Source organism: Thalassophryne amazonica, chromosome 16 (assembly GCF_902500255.1).
Source record: "Thalassophryne amazonica chromosome 16, fThaAma1.1, whole genome shotgun sequence".
NCBI lineage: Eukaryota > Metazoa > Chordata > Actinopteri > Batrachoidiformes > Batrachoididae > Thalassophryne > Thalassophryne amazonica.
In genome coordinates this window covers 7,472,136-7,494,592 of record NC_047118.1, presented here as the reverse complement: position 1 = coordinate 7,494,592, position 22,457 = coordinate 7,472,136, and the positions used below count along the sequence as shown (strand labels likewise).

General features: G+C 42.0%; 1 protein-coding gene across 1 annotated transcript in view; it reads left to right on the top strand.

Moving 5' to 3' along the window:
* lasp1 (LIM and SH3 protein 1) overlaps positions 1–20,305 on the top strand; it is a 78,472-nt gene extending 58,167 nt beyond the window's left edge. The window contains exons 4-7 of the mRNA XM_034189592.1: positions 6,146–6,253; positions 11,694–11,778; positions 15,137–15,234; positions 19,813–20,305. Coding sequence (XP_034045483.1) covers positions 6,146–6,253; positions 11,694–11,778; positions 15,137–15,234; positions 19,813–19,986 — 465 coding nt within the window. The 3' untranslated portion in view covers positions 19,987–20,305. The remainder of the gene's footprint in view (positions 1–6,145; positions 6,254–11,693; positions 11,779–15,136; positions 15,235–19,812) is intronic.
* Positions 20,306–22,457: the final 2,152 nt, after the last annotated feature.

Here is a 22,457-nt window from a genome sequence, read left to right as displayed (position 1 = left end):
TATTTTGAAGGGACATCACCTTTCTAATGTTTATTTAGCACGGCTGAAAGGAAAGTGGTGTTTATGGCACTCATTGTCTTTAAAGGGGACCTTTGGGTTTGTTCATGCAGATCATATTTACAGAGGTTTTTGGTTAATGCTTTTCACTCAGGACAAAAATAATTTTAATCGGTCCAGCATTGATTTAGAATGCAAATACTGTCATGGGCTAAACTGCTGTACAATATAAGGCTATGGGACAAACTAAAAACCTCAAAGTAAGCAGCCACCACTAAAGGGCCGAAAATATTAGTCTGTGGTAGCATGGAGAGGGCCAAGAGGGAGGTACATGTTTGCATGTTTACCTTGAATGACTATACAGTTGGCGCCTTCAGTTAGCCTTCTACTGTTTTGTCACCGTTACTAATCGGCAAGGTCGTAGAAGTGGATGATCGGGATAGTTAGAAGTTTCTAGTTACCGAAGAATAAAGTGAAGCAAATTTTCATTATCAAGTAGGAAAGTTAACTCGTTTTGCCCTGAGGTGATGTTTTTTTTTTTTTTTTTTTTTTTCTTTCTTTCTCAGATGTAGTATATATCCAACACATCCCCTCTTTTCTTTGGAGTATCAGTGTTGAACACTGGGGGGTGTTATAGGAAGGGGGATAAATGCAGAGCCACAGGGACAGATGGTGTTTTTCAACAGGGATTGTATGTCTCATAGTCTAATATACAGACTTTATGCTAATAGATTATTATATTAAGATCCCAAGAATGAGGTTATGAATTCACAAAAGATGTTTACATTTGTTGGTGAAGGTTGAAGGCTAATCTAGGTCAAAACACAATGGATAAACATTTTTCACAACAAGCACTCCAAGGGTTTTTTTTTTAAGGACATGTTTCATTTGTTTGTGAATCAACAGGATTTGTGCAGCTCAGTGTGACCAAAATATTGAATGACCCTGCAGAATATTTGAGTTACAACTTAATGATTACTTTTGCAATCTAATTTTCATCTTGGGAATGTCATTAAAATGCATCAGAGCCTGGAGGGGGTTCTCCAGTATCTAGGTAAGTCCTTTTGGTGGTTGTGCAGAGGATTGGCATTCCAGCCACTGTAAAAGAACATTTACAGAGGTCAAAACCACACTAGTAAAACTTAGTTCATAAATTTGTCTGTGGAGGGAAAAGGCTTGTGTACTTTTATAGTTGCTGCATTCTCTTGCAGTGTTCTCCAAAATAACATTTGATGGTAGTGAACAACTCAGTGAAGGCAGTTGAGAGATGACGCTCAAGCAATGGCAGCTTCCCATTTTGTCTACTCCCATTTCATCTGTCCCACTTAGTCTACATCCGATTTTGACAGTTTTTCCATTTCATCAAATGGAATAAACCCAATCAACAAGAGCAAAGAGCATGTAAACTAACTGAAGTCTAATGTCTTCAAGGGGTTTTCTAGGAAAATTTATCAAAGGAGTGACACTAGATGCAAGGGAGCAGAGTCCCCAAGAAAGAACTTTTGAAAATTTTAGGTCAACATGGGCCATTCTGAGACTTCTCGAAAGACTGGAACAACAGTGTGTGGGAGTTGTGTGAAAAAAGACATGTTTACGCATTCTTACTGTCATTTTGCCACATTTTTTTAGTATTTTGAGGAAAAAAATGTTTATTACGTACGGGGCTGCTTTTTCCTGGCATTAGTGTTATATATTTACAGAAGAATTGATTGCAGAGTGGAAGGCTCTGTATGCTCAGTATAAAGCTTAAAAAAATTTAATTAAAAAAAAAATCTGCGTTTTGGCATGGAGGCACGTAGCCAAAACAGGAGGGCACTGTGCCTCTAAAAACCCATGGTCTTGTTGGCTTTTCCCATGATCTTGCTTGGAGTCGCCACAGCAGATCTGACATGGATCCACATGTTCATTTGGCACAAGTTTTATGCTGGATACTCTTCCTGACACAACTCCAAACATGCATGAAGAACAAGCACTGGTGGACTTGGGCTAGTGGTATTCTGCAATGTGTCTCTTATATTATCATAGGTCTGGTGGGCTGCCAGGCTAACGAGATGATAACGAGTATGTCAATCATTGCAGTGCTTCCAGAGGGCTTTGATCTGTGTACTGTTCTCTCACACAAACCATCTTTGCGTGTGTTGTCACTTCAGTGGTTGGTGGACAGAATGATTGGCAGTTGCTGAGTAGTTTCTTCTGATGATGTCTGATAATCATCCCTGTTAAAGAGCATATTATGAATCTAGCACTTTGCTGAATTTCTCTTTAACGTGAGTGTACACTCCAACTGTGTTAAATGGTGTCTTGGTGTAGGAGGTATTTTACTCACACCTTCACTTGGTGGTTGGCAGTTGTCCCAGAAATGACATTTGTTTGGTCATGGGTGTCTTTCGTCCAACCGATGGTACAGAAATGGCTGATTTACAAGTGATGCATTGGGCTCTGAGGATCCAGTAACCATGGCAAAAGGGACTTAATGATCCTTGACTTTTCAAAAAGGCAGGGACTAGAAGTTGTGGGACCCTTGTTCCATCATTTAAATACAGGAAGTATAGCTAAGGGGGTTCTTCTTGTTCTTCTGGGCACTATATTTTTATTTTATTTACTTATTTTAATGGAATTGCCCAGGCTGTGTACTCTAGAGTCTTGTTGCTTCTCTAAGGATCTAGCTGATTTCATTATCATATTTTTTACGTCTCAGGTTAGGTTCTTCTTAGGAGTGAATGCTGTCTTGTTCAAGGGCTCTGAGATACAGACATGAAAAACTGTGCTGATGCATTGCAGGACCTTTACTGTGATGAGGCCTAGAAGGCTGCCAGCCATTGGACTTTCCATTGTTCACAGGAAGAGGTGTTTCATTGTGGGAATGTCATCCATTGGCAGTCCATGCATTTTTTTTGGTGGGGATATGTGGTGTCTTCTACAGGCAGATGTCGATAGTTTTCCAATACATTGTAGAGAAGCTTGAATCTTCGACTGGACTGGGTTGCTTGACGTGAGCACATTTCGCTTCAAATTGCAGAAGCTTCCTCAGCTAAAATTCTTGCTCTGGTAGTCTGACTTCTGTCTTGACTCTTGTAGAGAAGAATAAACAGAAGCCAACAAAAGCTGGAGGTTTTTTTTAACTTAACCAGACCCCTCCTACCGAGAGGTTGACTGCTATAGGCTACTGACTAAACAATAGCTCTAATTAGCACCTATTGTGCTCTAGTTAGCACCCTCCTAATGACAGGGCAGCTGTTCCTCCTAATGATGGGACAAGGAAGTTAAAATCTAAGCCAGAGAGAAGAAATGGTTTGAGAGAGGTGTCAAGGAAGCACTCTATGTGAAACAGTTGAAACCCAGCCTTAACCGGGGAGGAGGTCTGAGACACGCTTTGTCCCCTGTTTACAATGGGGTACTCAGGTCAAAGCAGTTTCAGTCTTTTGTTCACGGTAATGGGTCATTCACGTCATGAGGAGACTCGTCAAGGGAGCCATCAGGAGAGGCTTCCGTCCCATCATTAGGAGGGACAGCTGCCCTGTCATTAGGAGGGTGCTAACTTGAGCACAATAGGTGCTAATTAGAGCTATTGTTTAGTCACTAGCCTATAGCAGTCGGCCTCTCAGTAGGAGGGGTCTGGTTAGGTTTAAAAAACTCCAGCTTTTGTTGGCTTCTGTTTATTCTTCTCTACAAGAGTCAAGACAGAAGTCAGACTACCAGAGCAAGAATTTTAGCTGAGGAAGCTTCTGCGATTTGAAGAGAAACGTCCTCACATCAAGCAACCCAGTCCAGTCAAAGATTCAAGCTTCTCTACTATGGAAACCACCTGGACAACTGAGAGCCTACACAGAAATATTCCAATACATTGTATGAAGTGGGGTTTTTTTTTTTGGGGGGGGGGGGGGGGGGGGTTAGATCTGGGAGGCTGATACATCCCAACTGACTGGAAAGTGTTGCATGTTGTCCTCTAGATCGCATCAGTTGTCAGCCATGTGTTCTAGCTCTCTTCTAATCAGTGATTCTGTGGGCTGGGGGTTGGGAATGGTCACAGGCTTGGGTGAATGTCGGTGAGGAGAGATTCACTGACCTTGATTTTTGCAGACAATGAGGTCATCTTTGTGGAATCATTGTCCTGGTTTCCAGCTTGCATCTGTCCTTAATAAAGTCAAGATCCAGGCTTTTATTGACTACCTGGACTTGGCATTCATCAGAGATACTATCTGATGACTGTTTGTTTGAATTTATTGGTAGATTGACTTACAATGATGGTGACATCCATGCCCACAGGAGCACAGCCTGTGAACTCAGACATCCAAAAAAGCTCATGGAATTGTGAACATGTGAGACACTGGTGTGTATGGTGTTGTTGATGACTTCGCATTGGGATGAAAGCCCAAGTTTTCAGGGTTTGGTACTTGTGTGTTTTTGCTGTGTCTTCTGGATGCTAACCAGTAACCCAAGATGACAACTGGACGTCTGTGGTGCTGGGTTTGAATCCTTGGGTACAGTGTATTTGCAGTCGCTATATTCAGTTTTGACGAAGCCTGTTGTTGTCCTGTAAACTATCAGATGGAGGAATTTGATGGTGATTTATGGAGAACGGTGGCATTGTAGTCCCTTATTTTGCTACTGCAGTCCATTCTTATGGCAGTAGGGTACAGATTTGTCTCACCTCGTTACAAGACTTTGCAGGCAGAAGCATAATTACAACAGAAGAGGAGGCAGGGAAATATCGTAAAGACGGACACTGAATTGGGGAGGAGGAGAGGAAGTGCAGTAAACAAGGAAGAGACAGGAAGGCACCACCACCAAGAGAGGGAGGGGTGTGTGGTGAAAGAGGAAGAGATAACGCTGAAATCTCCAGAGGACAGAATGAGGAATGTAAGTCGAATCAGAGAAAAGCATAGATATAGAGGAAGGGCTCTGGTTTTGGGAAGAGATTCTGTCTGTTGCTGTTGATACAAAAAAAAAAAGTAAATAATAAGAGCGAGAGGGGTGTGGGTGGGGTAAGGAAGCAGGGATTTGATTGGAGAAGAAGCAGCTATTGCACAGACGCTTAATAACGGTGGGGAGGCAGTCTGAAAAGCTAAAATCTGGGCCGGCTCATCGTGATGACGGCAGACGGAATGAAGGACAAACAGGTCAAAGCCGTCTGAGTTTTACTGTAGGTTTGTCTCTGTGAACAGGCTGTGGATCAGATTTTATGTAGTGAGGATCCATCAGAGCACTCAGCCGAGACACACACACACACACACGGTGTGATGGCAGATACAGACACACACTCACTTCCTGTGACTCATAGTGATGTCACGTGAGCAGGGTTGTTCAGCGCTGTCACGTTATGTCTGTGTTGTAGCGAGGAGTGGCTGCAGGGATGAAGCTCTGCTTCCTGGTAGTGGACCACACGATCGGGCGTCTTTGTTGGCGTGAAGGCAATAGGTGCCGTCGCCATGGAGGCGAGAATAAGTGTTGGATCGAGGGGGAGGTGGAATGCAGTGGTTTTGTTTGAAAATCACTGGCGTGGCGAGCCTTAAAGAGATAAGATAAAGCTTAGCGTAGCTTTTTTTTTTTTTTGCTTTGATTTAACGCAACAGTCTACCTGAAGACATTTGCATGGTTACGGCTGAGAAATGCGCCAACAGGTTAACAGTTACAGGGAGAATTTCATGCGTTGCAGTTTGTGGCATTTAGCTCACTCTGCAGGGGCTGAACACTTCCTCTTCTGTCCAAAGGGTTGGGATTGGTTGGGAAGGCTAACACGCTCACGTACACTTTGTTTGTCAGACACAGGTTCTCAGTCTAACCATATATGGTTATAAACATGTCCCTGTGTGAAGCCTTCAATCAGCAAACGGGAAGTGAATGTCACCACACAAGCCAAATATCAGTGGGCCGCACACAGACATACTCGTCACGCTTTATTTCCTCATACCTACATATTAAAACAATATATCCTGGTTCTGCCACTTTTTTTAAATGCTACACTTGCCCAACTCACTGTTTCATAAATAAATAAAAAACTTTTATGAGAATTCCATTTTTAGTGGGGTTTTTTAATGTTTATGACAGGATAAGCTCAACCTTTTGATCAACATTTGTAAAAATCTGTTGCAGTTGAATTTTAACACCTAAATGGCTGTTTGTTTGTTTGACTCCCCTGTTCTTGCAGGTAGCCTACAAGGAGGATTTTGTGAAGAATAAAGGGCGAGGTTTCAGCACGGTCAATGAGACACCAGAGCTGCAGAGACTCAAGAAAATTCAGGACCAAGTCAGCAACGTAAGTGCCGTCACGCTCACCGGGCCACCAAAGGGTGGCGCCTTGTAGTCCTTTTTCAGGAAAAAATAGGAAGCAACTTTTGAAAATTTAAAGGGACACTTTACTCATCAATGTTAACCCCTAAAGTAAGAGATTATATATTGAAATAGTGACATCTTAAATAAAAACAAGATTTGCAATAGATTAGCTTAATTTTTTATGATTTTTAAAAAACTGACCAGCCTTCCATGTGCTACATGTATGAAGTCACAAGTGCTGATTTTGCGCAGCCTGGTGTGCATACATGTATAGATACTCCAGTAAAACACCTGAAAACCTTACACTTAAATTATAATGTGACATCAGAAAGTAGAAAATTATATTTCTTGCTCTTATTTATGAATATTAGTCAAATCATTAGCCTATTTTTGAGATTTTGTAAGGAGTTTTACTGATATCTCTATACATGTGTTTACATTCAACAGTGTGTTAAGAGCACTTGTGATGTCACAGCACAGGCAACTGGAGGAAACTTCATTTGAAAAATTCTCAAAAAATAAATTCCAATTATTATCAAACTGTATTTCAAGGTTGATATGATCTTTATCTTTTAGAAACTATTTTAATATGAGGGGAGTATCCCTTTAAGGCGAAACCAGGGCTTTGTTACTATTTGCTCACAGATTACTCAGGCATCCAGATTCGTCGTACGCTTGTGTATGTCTAAAATGAGATGTATAGCAGGAGAATTTCACAAGGACAGTTGCAGAATTAAGACTTTGACTATGTTGAACATGAACTCGTGAAAGTTGATAAAAGTTAATTTTGCAAATTAGGGCTGTTTTAATTACTTTGTTCAGTCAAGACTTCAACAAGGACTATTTCATGTTTAAAACTGCTCCGTGACATCAGTTTTTCAATGAATTACAGGTTTGGGTGATGTGTACTTCACTGGATAACCACGATGTCTACAGTAAAACATCCCAGTGGATGTTGGAGGGGGTGCTATACTTTATACATACTTTTTTTATGCTTTTTAAAATAGCTTAAATTAAATGATAAACAAGATTATTTATTTACTATTGCTAATTTACCGTAACTTGATGTGTAACAGATGGATTTTCTGAAGGAGCTGATGTCTGGTTGTGTTTGAGGCAGTTGAGTCCTTCTCAAGATTTGGAAAAAGTTGTTTTTCCAGAATCTGATCCCCAATGCATGCATAACGGCATCTGATTTTGACCAACAAAATATGGGTGCCAAGTTCCACACAACATTCACCATCGGGTGTGAGCCAGATCACAAGGGATCTCCCCACTGGACATTCGACAGAAAGGGCACGTGGGCTATTGTCTCTTCAGCCACACACTTTTTTTTTTTCTTTTTTTTTTTTTGTGCATCGCTGTTGCTGCCGGGCTATTCTGAGCTGACCAGCACAGCGCGTCTTCCTGTAGGAGCACATTCAAGACACCTTGACTCTTGCACAGATTTGATCTCCGCACTGGCTTGCCAGTGAGTAAACATGCTGTGACCTGTGCGTGGCTGCGTACCAGTGCACAGAGAAACCTTGAAATGTTCAAAATTCCTGATACGCATTAATTTTTGTCCCACTTACATGAACTAGTCACAAACATTGCACAGTGTATTCAAAAGCACTGCGTTTCTATGCGTGTCATTGCGCACACGACATCTGAACAATTATGACGAGATGTTACATCTATAATAAACATAACTTTATAGATATATTATCTAACTCTTGAGAAGAAATGAAAATGCACCTATTTTACCAATCCGTTATAATACATATTATAAATAATCACCTTTGAGACAAGATTTCAAATGTGTTCTCCACCGCACAACTCGCACGAGACAACCTGCAGCTGTAGAAAATTCCTCTGATTCTGGGAGTGATGAGAGAAGTTTCATCAGCCAAGTTCTGAGAGCAAATGCGTCATTGGCTATGAAATGATAGCGTGGCGTCAAGCAGGATAAAGCGGGACGCATTGGCACAGCAAATTACGCGGCAGTGCGAGGATCAAATTCATTCAAGTGTCAAGGTGCTTGTTCAGCTTGTTCACGGCTGACACACAAACATAATTTAACACCATCTTTTGGTTGTATGTGCTGTGACTGGCACACAATCATTAGTGCACAATTTGTTCTCTGGGGAAATTCCCGACATCAACAAATATGTATGTATGTATGTATATATGTATGTATATATGTATATATATATTGTTGCAGCAGAGACAATGGAGTGTGTGTGTGTGGTTGGCTTGGGAACATGACATCACGATGATGGCTCTAACACAATGCGTCTCAAAGTTTTCAGACCAAGTTCTGCTTAACCAATAATTTTCAAAATTTGTCAGATAACCTAACTCCCCCAAATAACCAAAAACAATAGTCTGCTACCACCCCATCAGTGTTTACTATCTGTTAGACTTTGGAGTCATTTTTAAACAGTTTGAGAACAACTGAAGTTAGAGTATATTATTTAAAATGTGATATTTTACCAATATACTCATGGACCACTAGGGAATGCTCATGGACCACTTGTCATCTTCAGACCATTCTGAGAAACGCTGCGTTCATGTCATGCTGTCATTCAGCCATTGGTGATGGATGATGGATCTCATCCACGTGTTATTGCCACTCTGTAATGAATGTGCTATAGTAACTTCACTTTTTGTTTGCCTGAAATCTTTAATGACGAGAAGTGGCATCATTTTATATAACAGCTCTCGTTTGCTGCCCCACTGGAATACAGATGACAGATGTGACAATTTTCTGTAAAATGTGCCTTGAAAAGTTGGACATTCTTCCAGGCAGTTGTGGAACTAATTTGAGCTCTGTCAGTTTGGAAAGCTGTCACATGCATGTGACACATCAGAATTAAACCACGTGAAGTGGTGACGCGTAACCAAAGCCTTTTAGCATCTGACTTCATGAGGTGTTTAAAGTGCAGCGATCTCTCCTTGACAGTGCTTCTGCTCTACAGTGGTAGACTTATAGTTTGTCCACTTGAATCATTCACTGCCTCTTGACTCAAATGATTGATTTGCTTATTCTCTGTAAATGCAGAATAGGTAACTTGGTTACCAGTTGCTGCAAATGTCTTTATTTCCACGCAAGACGCACTAAATCTTAAATTCCAACTCTGCACACATACCAGTTTCTGCACCAGCCTCTCTAATTACATAATTACTGTGGAGGGTGATGGGTAATCGCTGTTTTCGTCTCATAAATGATATTGCAGGAAATTTGCGAGAGGAAACTAATCATGTACCACACACTCACTCAGGGAGATGCTGATAAAGACCATTAAATGTGTTGCACTGTTTTCAAAGCAGATTGCATAAAATTAACCCTGTTGTCAAGAAAAGATTGTTATATACCTTTTTAAAAGTAACCATAGTCAAGTTGTGCACACCAGGTGCCACATTGGTCCTTCCAGGGTCACCCATGTGGTGTTTTTAAGGGGGAAGAACCACCATTGTGCAATCTCTGTAAAATGTCTGTGTCGATTCAGGTCTCTCCTTAGAAATTTAGAACATGATGGCGCTAGAAGTCAAGTCAGTTGCAGGCTTGGCCCAGAGGGCAAGTAGGCCCCTCCTCCATGGGGAGAAGCTCTTGCGTTTTGCCTTTTTCACTACCAATAGAAGCCATTTCCTGCAACTTCAGCTAACAAATAACAAATAATAAAATAACAAACTAAGAGCCAGGGGAAAAAAAAAAAAAATCAAAGTCAGGGTGCATTAGAGATTTCTTGACAAGAGCGTCTTTATTGACAGGGGCTGAAGCATTGTTGTTGCGCTACAATGTCTCCAGCCCATTGGTGGTAAGCGTTGACGTGGCCTGCAGCCCACTTTCTTCCATCTGGGCACTGTTTGGTGTTGGCATGTCCCCTTCCCACCTGCGGTTGTTGAATGCAGCACCCTGGACGTTCCAACGTTTCTACAGGTGGTCCACCTCTGTGGGCATGCATGGCGGTTACTGCCAAAGATGGCATAAAAAAAATACAGAAAGTCTTGTGATCGGTCGGCTTTGTGGACCGCTTGAGCTTTGTCATGATTCACGATGTAAACAGCGAGTCAGCTGAAGTTGTTTATGTGAAATTTCACAACTTGCACTGATAACAGTGCTTTATTTTTTTAGTGTCACAGTTAACCTGACCAATGACATGCGAGTCTCACATGTTGATACATCGAGATGACACCGCTTCACGAGATCTCACAGGTAAACAGTGGTACCGGGGGGAAAATTAGATGGCGCAGCTGCAAACAGATGAGTTTTGATTAAATTTAAACAAAATTACCTGGGAAAATGGAGAGGAAGCATCCTCAGTTAGAAAATCACCGTGATGGCGTAGTGCCATTATTCCATTGGTTAGGGGAAGCCCTGCAATTAACCCTATTTTGCATTCTTGTTCTGCTCTTTAATGTTAATAGGAAACTGAAAATGTTTAACTTCTGAAGAAGCAGCGGAGTTTTCTGAGAATGGTTTGCGTCACACCCGCCCTGGCTGTTCTTCCAGGAATTACCATCCCGCAAAGACTTTTTTTTTTGTTTTTTTGTTTTGTTTTGTTTTGGGGGGGGGGATATGCTGCTTTTTCACTTGATGTGGTAAGTTGATTCACCGGATCGGTCACTTCAGTTTCCCATCACATTTTTCTTAGTACAGCAAAGACTAAGAGAATGATCAGAAAGGCGTTTAGTTCTCCACCGACCTGATCCTAATCACTGGTTCTCACTTAACATTTGCTGCTGAAGACCACTGTGTTCTCTCTGTCAATTACCTCACTGTCCCTGCACAAACACTTCATCATCCCATCCAGTCTGTGAACACACTTGTCGCTGATGCCGCCGGCACAGTGCTGTCTTTGAGTGCTGCTGTCAGAGTGGACGGGGGGGGTGGTGGTTGTAAATTTTTTGTCCAAGGCAGTGTGAGTCGGTGGTGTCAGCACGGTAATAAGAGGACGGATTATTCAGGCCAGTTACAGGGTTTCATGCAGCGCTGAATGCTGCCATTGTCTGCATTTCTGGTAGATCTGGTAGTCTGCTGTCAGTGTTCCTCTCGCTGCCTCATTCAACATTCACGCTTCTCTTGCTTCCTTTTTTTTTTCTCACTTCACCTGTTTGTCCTGATGTGTCAGTGCGGGTTGCTAGGTAAACTCTGAGCTCGCAGGGCTTCCTGCTGCTGCCATGTCATTTCCTCTGAGCGCCAAGCTGCTTCCTGAGACATTGCTGCACGTAGCTGCCCCACCCATCACAAAAAAACTGTAATGCCAGAGGGCAGATGGGAGCCCTCTGGTGGTGGTTAAGAAAAACTGCAGATTTGGGTTGCTGACTGAAAGTTGGTTCTGCTGCTTTTGCATAGTGTTTCAGGTAAAAAAAAAAAAAAAAAAAAAAGCATGTATGTTCCTGCTTTATGTAAAGGTAATGTCCTGTTGATCTTCTTGCAGGTTAGGTACCATGAGGAGTACGAGAAGAAGCAAGTCGGGAGTAAGAGACAACCACATCCCACCAGCCCAGCAAACGCTCCTTCAGGTATTCTGCTGCAAGTACAATGACGCTTAACAAAGCCCAACTATCGCCGCACTTCCCCATCCACTGTGTCTGGAATATTCAAATGAAGTTATTACTCACTTGTGCATTTTTACTCTCTGCTTTTCAGTCTTATTTAGACGTATTGGATGTGGGGGGTCTTGTTCTGATTACTGAAAGCAGTCTGGGTTGACATGCTGTCATAATCCAACCATGAAACTAAGTGGTCACAGACGGAGCGGAGTGACTTTCAGCCTGGTAAAAGTTGGTCCCCAAAGTTATGTAACGATATGGATAAAATGGCTATTAATCTATTAATTTTTCTGATGCAGTTTGGCTTATTTTACTTTTATCAGCTATATCAGTGCCCGCACAAGTAAAGATTTGGATGGAATTGATTTAATAATCTGGCATATAATTATTTATAAGATAGTATTGACTGAAGTGAGATATGCACTTTAAGCCTGTACAAACTGGATCAAGACTGAGACCGAGGCTTTGAATCATTTCCTGGACTCGACACTCAAAATGTACCCGTGTGCAGCACAAGTGTTGAACTTGTAGGACGTGACTTTTTATCACTTCAGAAACGCAGATGAAGTATTGTTTGTATTGTGAGGGAGATTCAGCTGTGACATATTGACATAATGGTGCGCTTCTCTGTGCATGATCCAGCACACATACTGAGGACCCCAGCAGCTGGAGAAGGCCAAGGGATCCTTTCTCAGCAAAGATGACCACCTTCCACTGTTGCTAAGGGAGCTTTGAAACATCCACGTTGCAATGCCTTTGCTGGCTGAGGTTTGAAGACCTGAAAGTGGCTCAAACCCAGTGGGAGGATGCAACTGCTTTGGGTTTGTGTTTTGAGGCTTGGACTTTAAAATTCACCTGGCTGTGGCAGATCAGGTAGTTATTTGGAGATGTGGGAATGGACTGGTTGCCTGCCTGGGTGGTTGCCACCCAGGATCCAAGACAGGACCGTGGTGCTGTGAATGTAGCAATGCGTAGCACCAGTGCGTGCTCCCAGACTTGACCTGCCTCTACTCAGGCCCCAGAGGTGACATGCTCCTGCTCATGTGTGGTTTTTGGCACTGATGGGGCTGTTAGAGCAGAAGTATCTGTTAACCATTTCAGATTTGCAACCAATTCACCACCTACTCCCTCCGTTTTCAGAGGTCATAAGTAACTGGATGTGGTACTTTGTGGTAAATCTATCTGGAGTAGGCAGTTCTGAAAATCTGCGTGATTGTGCAGAATAGTGAGGGAAGCCATCAAGACACCCGTGACAACCCTGACCGTTATTTATAGGCTGCTACAGCTGTGCATGGAAAACTAGTGGCTAGTCATGGTGGACTGGAGTACAGAAGAATTTTAATTAAAAGAAAAAGAAGCAGGATCAAATCTAGCCTACAGCCCCCCCCATCATGTCCCTTCTGGCAAACTATATCTAACATCTTATCAAAAGTTGCCTGATGCACAGTTACTCCAGTGACAACCGCAGAAACGGGGAACACCTTTGTTATTGTCATGAGTCTGTTGGTGGAGTCCGAGACTTCAGTCATTGACTTGGAAATATTCAAGTATCCATCCTCTGACAAAGTACTTGTAAATTAATTAAAGGAGATATAGTATTTTTGTTAAACTCTTTGAGTGTCAACGCTACAACCACATCTGTTGCAGAGTAAAAAAACTGCAAAAAACATGTAATCAAAGTTCAACTATTTACAGACCTGACTTTTACTGAATGACAACTGTCTTTGCTGTCTGCATCAAAGCTGTAAGATGTGGATGTTGCACTGTTCATTCCCCTTCTTGTCCACAAACACTAAGTCACTGTTGAGCGTCTGAACTTTGCCTTTCATTCGTGTTTTTTGTCTGTACTTTGTTCCTGTTTTTTTTTTTTTTTTTGCCAGAAGCTAGAATATCTCCGTTAACGGGGTGATGTTTTGTCATGCCGCTCATTGAACGTGTTTACTTCACGCTTTCATATTCAGTCACATTTTCCATAAAGCGTTTCAGATTCAGAAAGCAAATTCTAAATGTGTGTAATGTTCAATCCATAGGTGCATTTTGGGGGGCGTATTATTGCTGACAGTGAATTTTCACCAGATTACCATGTTTACATAAGTGTAGAACAATCAGACTTGAAGCAGTATATTTTGAAGCCTTCAGCACTGCAGCTTTACAGTGCATCCAGAAAGTATTTACAACACCGCACTTCTTCTGCATTTTTTTTTATGTTACAGCCTTATTCCAAAGTGGATGAAATTCATTTTTCTCCCTCAAAATTCTACACACAATACCCCATAATGACAGTGTGGAAAAAAGGTGTTTTGAGAAGCTCATAATTGAACTCTGGTGCATTCTGTTTCCACTGATAATCCCTGAGATGTTTCTACAGCTTAATTGGAGTCCACTTGGGGTAAATTCAGTTGATTTGACATGATTTGGAAAGACACACACCTGTCTACATATAAGGTCCCACAGTTGACAGTGCATGTCAGAGCACAAACCAAGCATGAAGTCAAAGGAATTGTCTGTAGACCTCAGAGACACGATTGTCTCAAGCCACAATCTGAGGGAGGGTACAGAAACATTTCTGCTGCTTGGAAGGTCCCAATGAGCACAGTGATCTCCATCATCTGTAAATGGAAGAAGTTCAGATCCTCCAGGATTCTTCCTAAAGCTGGCCACCCGTCTAAACTAAGTGATTGGGCCTGTGTAGCTTTGCATTGTGCTGTGGATCTGTTACACAGGAATGGCTGCGTATGTTGCGCGCAGGGTGGAAGCTTTGGCCCGCCTCTTCTTCTGTGGTTTTGAAGCTTCACTGCTTCTGAATCTGAGTCTGAATCTGAAAGTGATGCACCAAGCTTGCGGCAACATATTCATGAAGTCTTGAGGCTGTAATTGCTGCCAAAGGTGCATGTGATTTCTTAGTTTTTTAATTTAATAAATTTTCAAAAATTTCAAATGTTGTCATTATGGGATGCTGTGAGTAGAATTTTGAGGGGAACAAAATAATTTACTCTTTTTGGAATAAGGCTGTAACATAATGTGGCAAAAGTGAAGTGCTGTAAATACTTTTGGATGCACTGTACACACAGATACTTATTGTTCAAGGAGTTGTGTAATGGGGATTAGCTTCTACTGGATGCATGCCTTGACTTGTCGTGATTTTGTGTTCTTTATACTCTAAGAATTTCTGCAGACTTGCAAACAGGAGTTGTTTGCCTGCTATTCCATACATTATAATATGTATTTATCCACAAAACGCTAAAGTACATCTGGCTGGAGGTTCTGTTGCCAACTCTGTCCCGGCCACAAAGATTGTGTTGATTCATTTTTGTTGTCATTTCATCAGCAGCTTTCCAGCCTCCTGCGGCCTCTCAGAACTACCACTATGATCCTACTCCTGAACCGGTTCGCCAGGCGGCCGCCGCCCCACCTCCCAGCACTGGGGTACGTTCTCTGTCAAATTTTTAACAAGCATGAAAACATGAATTAAGAAACATAATTATTTGCTCAACTTTGGAAAGCACACTCTTCATAATGATTCAGCAGTGGTTCCTTTGTTCCTTTGTGCAGAATGATTTTATGTGTTTTCACAAGCTTACAATGAGCCCATCTTGTCCACATGGGAGCAGACCGCCATGTTGCACCACCATGTTGATATAGGAGCCCAAGAGGGGCATACTTATGTCTTGTCCGCAGAGAAACACAACTTTCCCTATGCAATTTTTCTTTGCCATTTTCAAAAAGTGTTCCGTAAACACGGCACTGTTTCAAGAAATCCATGTACACACGAAACCACTGAAAACTGCAAAACTCTGTAGTGTATATCCCGGGCCTGTAGGTGGCACTGTAATGCTCCCACAAAACGAACAAAAAACAACTAAGACGACGACGTGGAGCATGTGCATAAAACTTGATGGCAAACAGGAATACTAAAGGAAGAGCAAAAGCTGAGATGTTGATGTGGACCAATGACAAAGTTGAACTTCTGCTTTGAATTGCGCTGGATTATAAATTCACTAAGATGTGACTGTTTGCTGCCTCTTGTTGTAGAAAAGGAGCAGCTGATTTTTGCTGAAGCCACCCCAATAAGCTCAGTAGCTTCTGTAGCATGAACACAAATCTGTAGTCCGTAGTTGTTGTTACACGGGTTCTTGCGGTGGGTTTAGGCTAAGATTATAGAGACGGGCAATCAATCAATCAACTTGTTTCTTATATAGCGCCAAATCACACAAACAGTTGCCCCAAGGCGCTCCACATTGCAAGGCAAGGCCATACATAATTACGAAAAACCCCAACGGTCAAACGACCCCCTATGAGCAAGCACCCGGCCACAGTGGGAAGGAAAAACTCCCCTTCAACAGGAAGAAACCTCCAGTAGAACCAGGCTCAGGGAGGGGCAGTCCTCCGCTGAGACTGGCTGGGGCTGAGGGAAAGAACCAGGAAAAAGAGATCGATCACTAATGATTAAATGCAGAGTGATGCATACGGAGCAAAAAGAGAAAGAAACAGTGCATCATGGGAACCCCCCCACAGTCTACGTCTAAAGCAACATAACCAAGGGATGGTCCAGGGTCACCCGATCCAGCCCTAACTATAAGCCTTAGCGAAAAGGAAAGTTTTAAGCCTAATCTTAAAAGTAGAGAGGGTATCTGTCTCCCTGATCTGAATTGGGAGCTGGTTCCACAGGAGAGGAGCCTGAAAGCTGAAGGCTCTGCCTCCCATTCTACTCTTACAAACCCTAGGAACTACAAGTAAGCCCGCAGTCTGAGAGCGAAGCGCTCTAATGGGGTAATATGGTACTACGAGGTCCCTAGAGAAGATGGGACCTGATTATTCAAACCTTATAAGTAAGAAGAAGAATTTTAAATTCTATTCTAGCATTAACAGGAAGCCAATGAAGGGAGGCCAACACGGGTGAGATATGCTCTCTCCTGCTAGTCCCCGTCAGTACTCTAGCTGCAGCATTCTGAACCAACTGAAGGCTTTTTAGGGAACTTTTAGGACAACCTGATAATAATGAATTACAATAGTCCAGCCTAGAGGAAATAAATGCAAGAATTAGTTTTTCAGCATCACTCTGAGACAAGACCTTTCTGATTTTAGAGATATTGCGTAAATGCAAAAAGGCAGTCCTACATATTTGTTTAATATGCGCTTTGAATGACATATCCTGATCAAAAATAACTCCAAGATTTCTCACAGTATTACCAGAGATCAGGGAAATGCCATCCAGAGTAACGATCTGGTTAGACACCATGCTTCTAAGATTTGTGGGGCCAAGTACAATAACTTCAGTTTATCTGAGTTTAAAAGCAGGAAATTAGAGGTCATCCATGTCTTGTCTGTAAGACAATCCTGCAGTTTAGCTAATTGGGTGTATCCTCTGGCTTCATGGATAGATAAAGCTGGGTATCATCTGCGTAACAATGAAAATTTAAGCAATACCGTCTAATAATACTGCCCAAGGGAAGCATGTATAAAGTGAATAAAATTGGTCCTAGCACAGAACCTTGTGGAACTCCATAATTAACTTTAGTCTGTGAAGAAGATTCCCCATTTACATGAACAAACTGTAATCTATTAGACAAATATGATTCAAACCACCGCAGCGCAATGCCTTTAATACCTATGACATGCGCTAATCTCTGTAATAAAATTTTATGGTCAACAGTATCAAAAGCAGCACTGAGGTCCAACAGAACAAGCACAGAGATAAGTCCACTGTCCGAAGCCATAAGAAGATCATTTGTAACCTTCACTAATGCTGTTTCTGTACTATGATGAATTCTAAAACCTGACTGAAACTCTTCAAATAGACCATTCCTCTGCAGGTGATCAGTTAGCTGTTTTACAACTACCCTCTCAAGAATCTTTGAGAGAAAAGGAAGGTTGGAGATTGGCTTATAATTAGCTAAGATAGGTCAAGTGATGGTTTTTAAGTAATGGTTTAATTACTGCCACCTTAAAGGCCTGTGGTACATAACCAACTAACAAAGATAGATTGATCATATTTAAGATTGAAGCATTAAATAATGGTAGGACTTCCTTGAGCAGCCTGGCAGGAATGGGGTCTAATAAGCATGTTGATGGTTTGGATGAAGTAACTATGAAAATAACTCGGACAGAACAATCGGAGAGAAAGAGTCTAACCAAATACCGGCATCACTGAAAGCAGCCAAAGATAACGATACATCTTTGGGATGGTTATGAGTAATTTTTTCTCTAATAGTCAAAATTTTGTTAGCAAAGAAAGTCATGAAGTCATTACTAGTTAAAGTTAATGGAATACTCAGCTCAATAGAGCTCTGACTCTTTGTCAGCCTGGCTACAGTGCTGAAAAGAAACCTGGGGTTGTTCTTATTTTCTTCAATTAGTGATGAGTAGAAAGATGTCCTAGCTTCACGAAGGGCTTTCTTATAGAGCAACAAACTCTTTTTCCAGGCTAAGTGAAGATCTTCTAAATTAGTGAGACGCCATTTCCTCCCAACTTACGGGTTATCTGCTTTAAGCTACGAGTTTGTGAGTTATACCACGGAGTCAGACACTTCTGATTTAAAGCTCTCTTTTTCAGAGGAGCTACAGCATCCAAAGTTGTCTTCAATGAGGATGTAAAACTATTGACAAGATACTCCAACTCCCTTACAGAGTTTAGGTAGCTACTCTGCTCTGTGTTGGTATGACATTAGAGAACATAAAGAAGGAATCATATCCTTAAACCTAGTTACAGCGCTTTCTGAAAGACTTCTAGTGTAATGAAACTTATTCCCCACTGCTGGGTAGTCCATCAGGGTAAATGTAAATGTTATTAAAAATGATCAGACAAAAGGGAGTTTTCAGGGAATACTGTTAAGTCTTCTATTTCCATACCATAAGTCAGAACAAGATCTAAAATATGATTAAAGTGGTGGGTGGACTCATTTACTTTTTGAGCAAAGCCGATAGAGTCTAATAATAGATTAAATGCAGTGTTGAGGCTGTCATTCTCAGCATCTGTGTGGATGTTAAAATCGCCCACTATAATTATCTTATCTGAGCTAAGCACTAAGTCAGACAAAAGGTCTGAAAATTCACAGAGAAACTCACAGTAACGACCAGGTGGACGATAGAATAACAAATAAAACTGGTTTTTGGGACTTCCAATTTGGATGGACAAGACTAAGAGACAAGCTTTCAAATGAATTAAAGCTCTGTCTAGGTTTTTGATTAATTAATAAGCTGGAATGGAAGATTTGCTAATCCTCCGCCCCGGCCCGTGCTACGAGCATTCTGACAGTTAGTGTGACTGGGGTGTTGACTCATTTAAACTAACATATTCATCCTGCTGTAACCAAGTTTCTGTTAGGCAGAATAAATCAATACGTTGATCAATTATTATATCATTTACCAACAGGGACTTAGAAGAAAGAGACCTAATGTTTAATAGACCACCTTTAACTGTTTTAGTCTGTGGTGCAATTGAAGGTGCTATATTATTTTTTCTTTTTGAATTTTTATGCTTAAATAGATTTTTGCTAGTTATTGGTGGTCTGGGAGCAGGCACCGTCTCTACGGGGATGGGGTAATGAGGGATGGCAGGGGGAGAGAAGCTGCAGAGAGGTGTATAAGACCACAGCTCTGCCTCCTGGTCCCAACGCTAGACAGTCACAGTTTGGAGGATCCCAAAAAATTGGCCAGATTTCTAGAAATGAGAGCTGCTCCCTCTAAAGTGGGATGGATGCCACTATGACATCATTGTTTAACAAAAGTTGCGTATTGGTTGTACACACAAAAATGCAAAGGCAGCATTTTGAGATTTATCCACTCTGGGAGCCATTTTCATGTTCTCCATGTGGACAGACCCTCAGTCTGTGTTTCACACTTGCAGCGCAGCAAAGACACGAGACAGGTGACTATATGGTGCATCATGCAATATCACCACTAGATGGCACTAAAATCGCACACACTGTAGCTTTAAGCACTTGATTGGTGAGTTCTTCTTTGTATGAAACTGATAAACACGATAAATGTGATGTGTGTCCACAGAAGCGTTACAGGGCCGTGTACGACTACTCTGCTGCCGACGAGGACGAGGTGTCCTTCATGGACGGGGACGTGATCGTGGATGTGCAGCAGATCGATGAGGGCTGGATGTATGGCCGCGTGGAGCGCACCGGCCAGCAGGGCATGCTGCCTGCCAACTACGTGGAAGCCATCTGAGACAGAGAAAAGGAGGAAGAAAGGAAAAGCCCAGTGCCATCTCATCTTAACGCCGCTTTCTCTTGATTTTACTCTTGTTCTTTAATCTGTTCTGCGACACCCTGAATCTCCCCACCCCGCCCCTTTGCACCCCCGCTCTGCCCCCACTCTAGGTCAGTCAGCAGCACCTGTCTGTCTGTCTGTCTGTGCTGATGTCTCCATTTGGATGTTTGCCATCGTGTCCGGGGTCGTGTCGTGTCACACAGTTCATCTCTTCACTGTAGCACTTAACCCCAATACACCCAAACACAAGAACAAGAAAGAACAAAAAGTCTTAAAAGACCCATCAGCCAGTGCATGGTTGCCATGACAGCAGACGCCGACTGGCATTAATACCGTGTTCAAATTAATTCCAGAGTTTGGGTATGGTAATCCACAGGCCGATGTTTTTTTGAACTTCTCACTGTAATCTTGACCTGACTGGAAACGATGTAGAATCTCAGAACTAAACTGGAATATTTTGACTTCTGTACATTCCTTTAACCTCGTCACCCTCATGCTGTCACAGCATTCAGCAGGAAATCAGTCTTAAGAGAGCTTTTTAAATATATATATTTATAAACAGACACGTTCTTCTACTAAAGTAGACATTATGCGCACCACTGCATTGTGGGTAAAAACTGGAAGGTTACTTTAACTGGAGAGCGCCTCGTGGCGCGAGTTCACTCGGTCATATCGGAAAAAGGGGCACTGTAAGATTACAGTCACAGCGGTCTAGGTCGAGCTGTGGAGAAACGAAGCTGGAGCAGGTAGTCCTTCCCCTTTCCTGCACAATCGCCGTCGGCAGATCCATGAGCGAAACCGAAGGCTGTGCACGGCTCGACTTTTGACAATAAGTTTAAATTCATTCCCGTTTTTGTGAGTCAACATTCCTTGTTTTCTGTGAGTTGTGATCGAATGTCTGAGAAATGATGCGGTAGAAAAAGTGGGTTTTACTTCACAAGCCCCTCCCCCAAAGTAAAGTAATGGAATGTCAGCCGCAACACTTTTCTCATCAGTTTCGCCTTTAACAAGAGTCTGTAAGCGCAGGTGGGATCCTCGTACGTCGGGACCAGGGACTGAAGCAGTGCAGGTAGCGCCCATAAAGATTCTTGTGAGTTAGAAAATGTTTGTTACCGTTTGCGTTATTTGTGCGCTCGGGTACTTTAGGACGACATCGATCTGAGTAGTTGACGTTGGTGTAAATCTTATTGGCCCCTGATCATTCACGCCTCTTGTTTCATTCTCTGTGTGGTGACTTGCTGTTGTGAGCGATCGGGGCGTTGCGTTCACAGGCGGGGTGAGGGTTCAAACTTTCAACTTTATTTAAAAAAGCGGGGGGGAGTAGCTTGATTCCGTCATACAGTTATATGTATCTTAAAGTGACCATAAAATTTTATTACAGAGATTAGAGCATGCCATAGGTATTAAAGGCACTGCGCTGCGGTGGTTTGAATCATATTTGTCTAATAGATTACAATTTGTTCATGTAAATGGGGAATCTTCTTCACAGACTAAAGTTAATTATGGAGTTCCACAAGGTTCTGTGCTAGGACCAATTTTATTCACTTTAATATGCTTCCCTTAGGCAGTATTATTAGACGGTATTGCTTAAATTTTCATTGTTACGCAGATGATACCCAGCTTTATCTATCCATGAAGCCAGAGGACACACACCAATTGGCTAGACTGCAGGATTGTCTTACAGACATAAAGACATGGATGACCTCTAATTTCCTGCTTTTAAACTCAGATAAAACTGAAGTTATTGTACTTGGCCCCACAAATCTTAGAAACATGGTGTCTAACCAGATCCTTACTCTGGATGGCATTACCCTGACCTCTAGTAATACTGTGAGAAATCTTGGAGTCATTTTGATCAGGATATGTCATTCAAAGCGCATATTAAACAATATGTAGGACTGCTTTTTTGCATTTACGCAATATCTCTAAAATCAGAAAGGTCTTGTCTCAGAGTGATGCTGAAAAACTAATTCATGCATTTATTTCCTCTAGGCTGGACTATTGTAATTCATTATTATCAGGTTGTCCTAAAAGTTCCCTAAAAAGCCTTCAGTTAATTCAAAATGCTGCAGCTAGAGTGCTGACGGGGACTAGAAGGAGAGAGCATATCTCACCCATATTGGCCTCTCTTCATTGGCTTCCTGTTAATTCTAGAATAGAATTTAAAATTCTTCTTCTTACTTATAAGGTTTTGAATAATCAGGTCCCATCTTATCTTAGGGACCTCGTAGTACCATATCACCCCAATAGCGCTTCGCTCTCAGACTGCAGGCTTACTTGTAGTTCCTAGGGTTTGTAAGAGTAGAATGGGAGGCAGAGCCTTCAGCTTTCAGGCTCCTCTCCTGTGGAACCAGCTCCCAATTCAGATCAGGGAGACAGACACCCTCTCTACTTTTAAGATTAGGCTTAAAACTTTCCTTTTTGCTAAA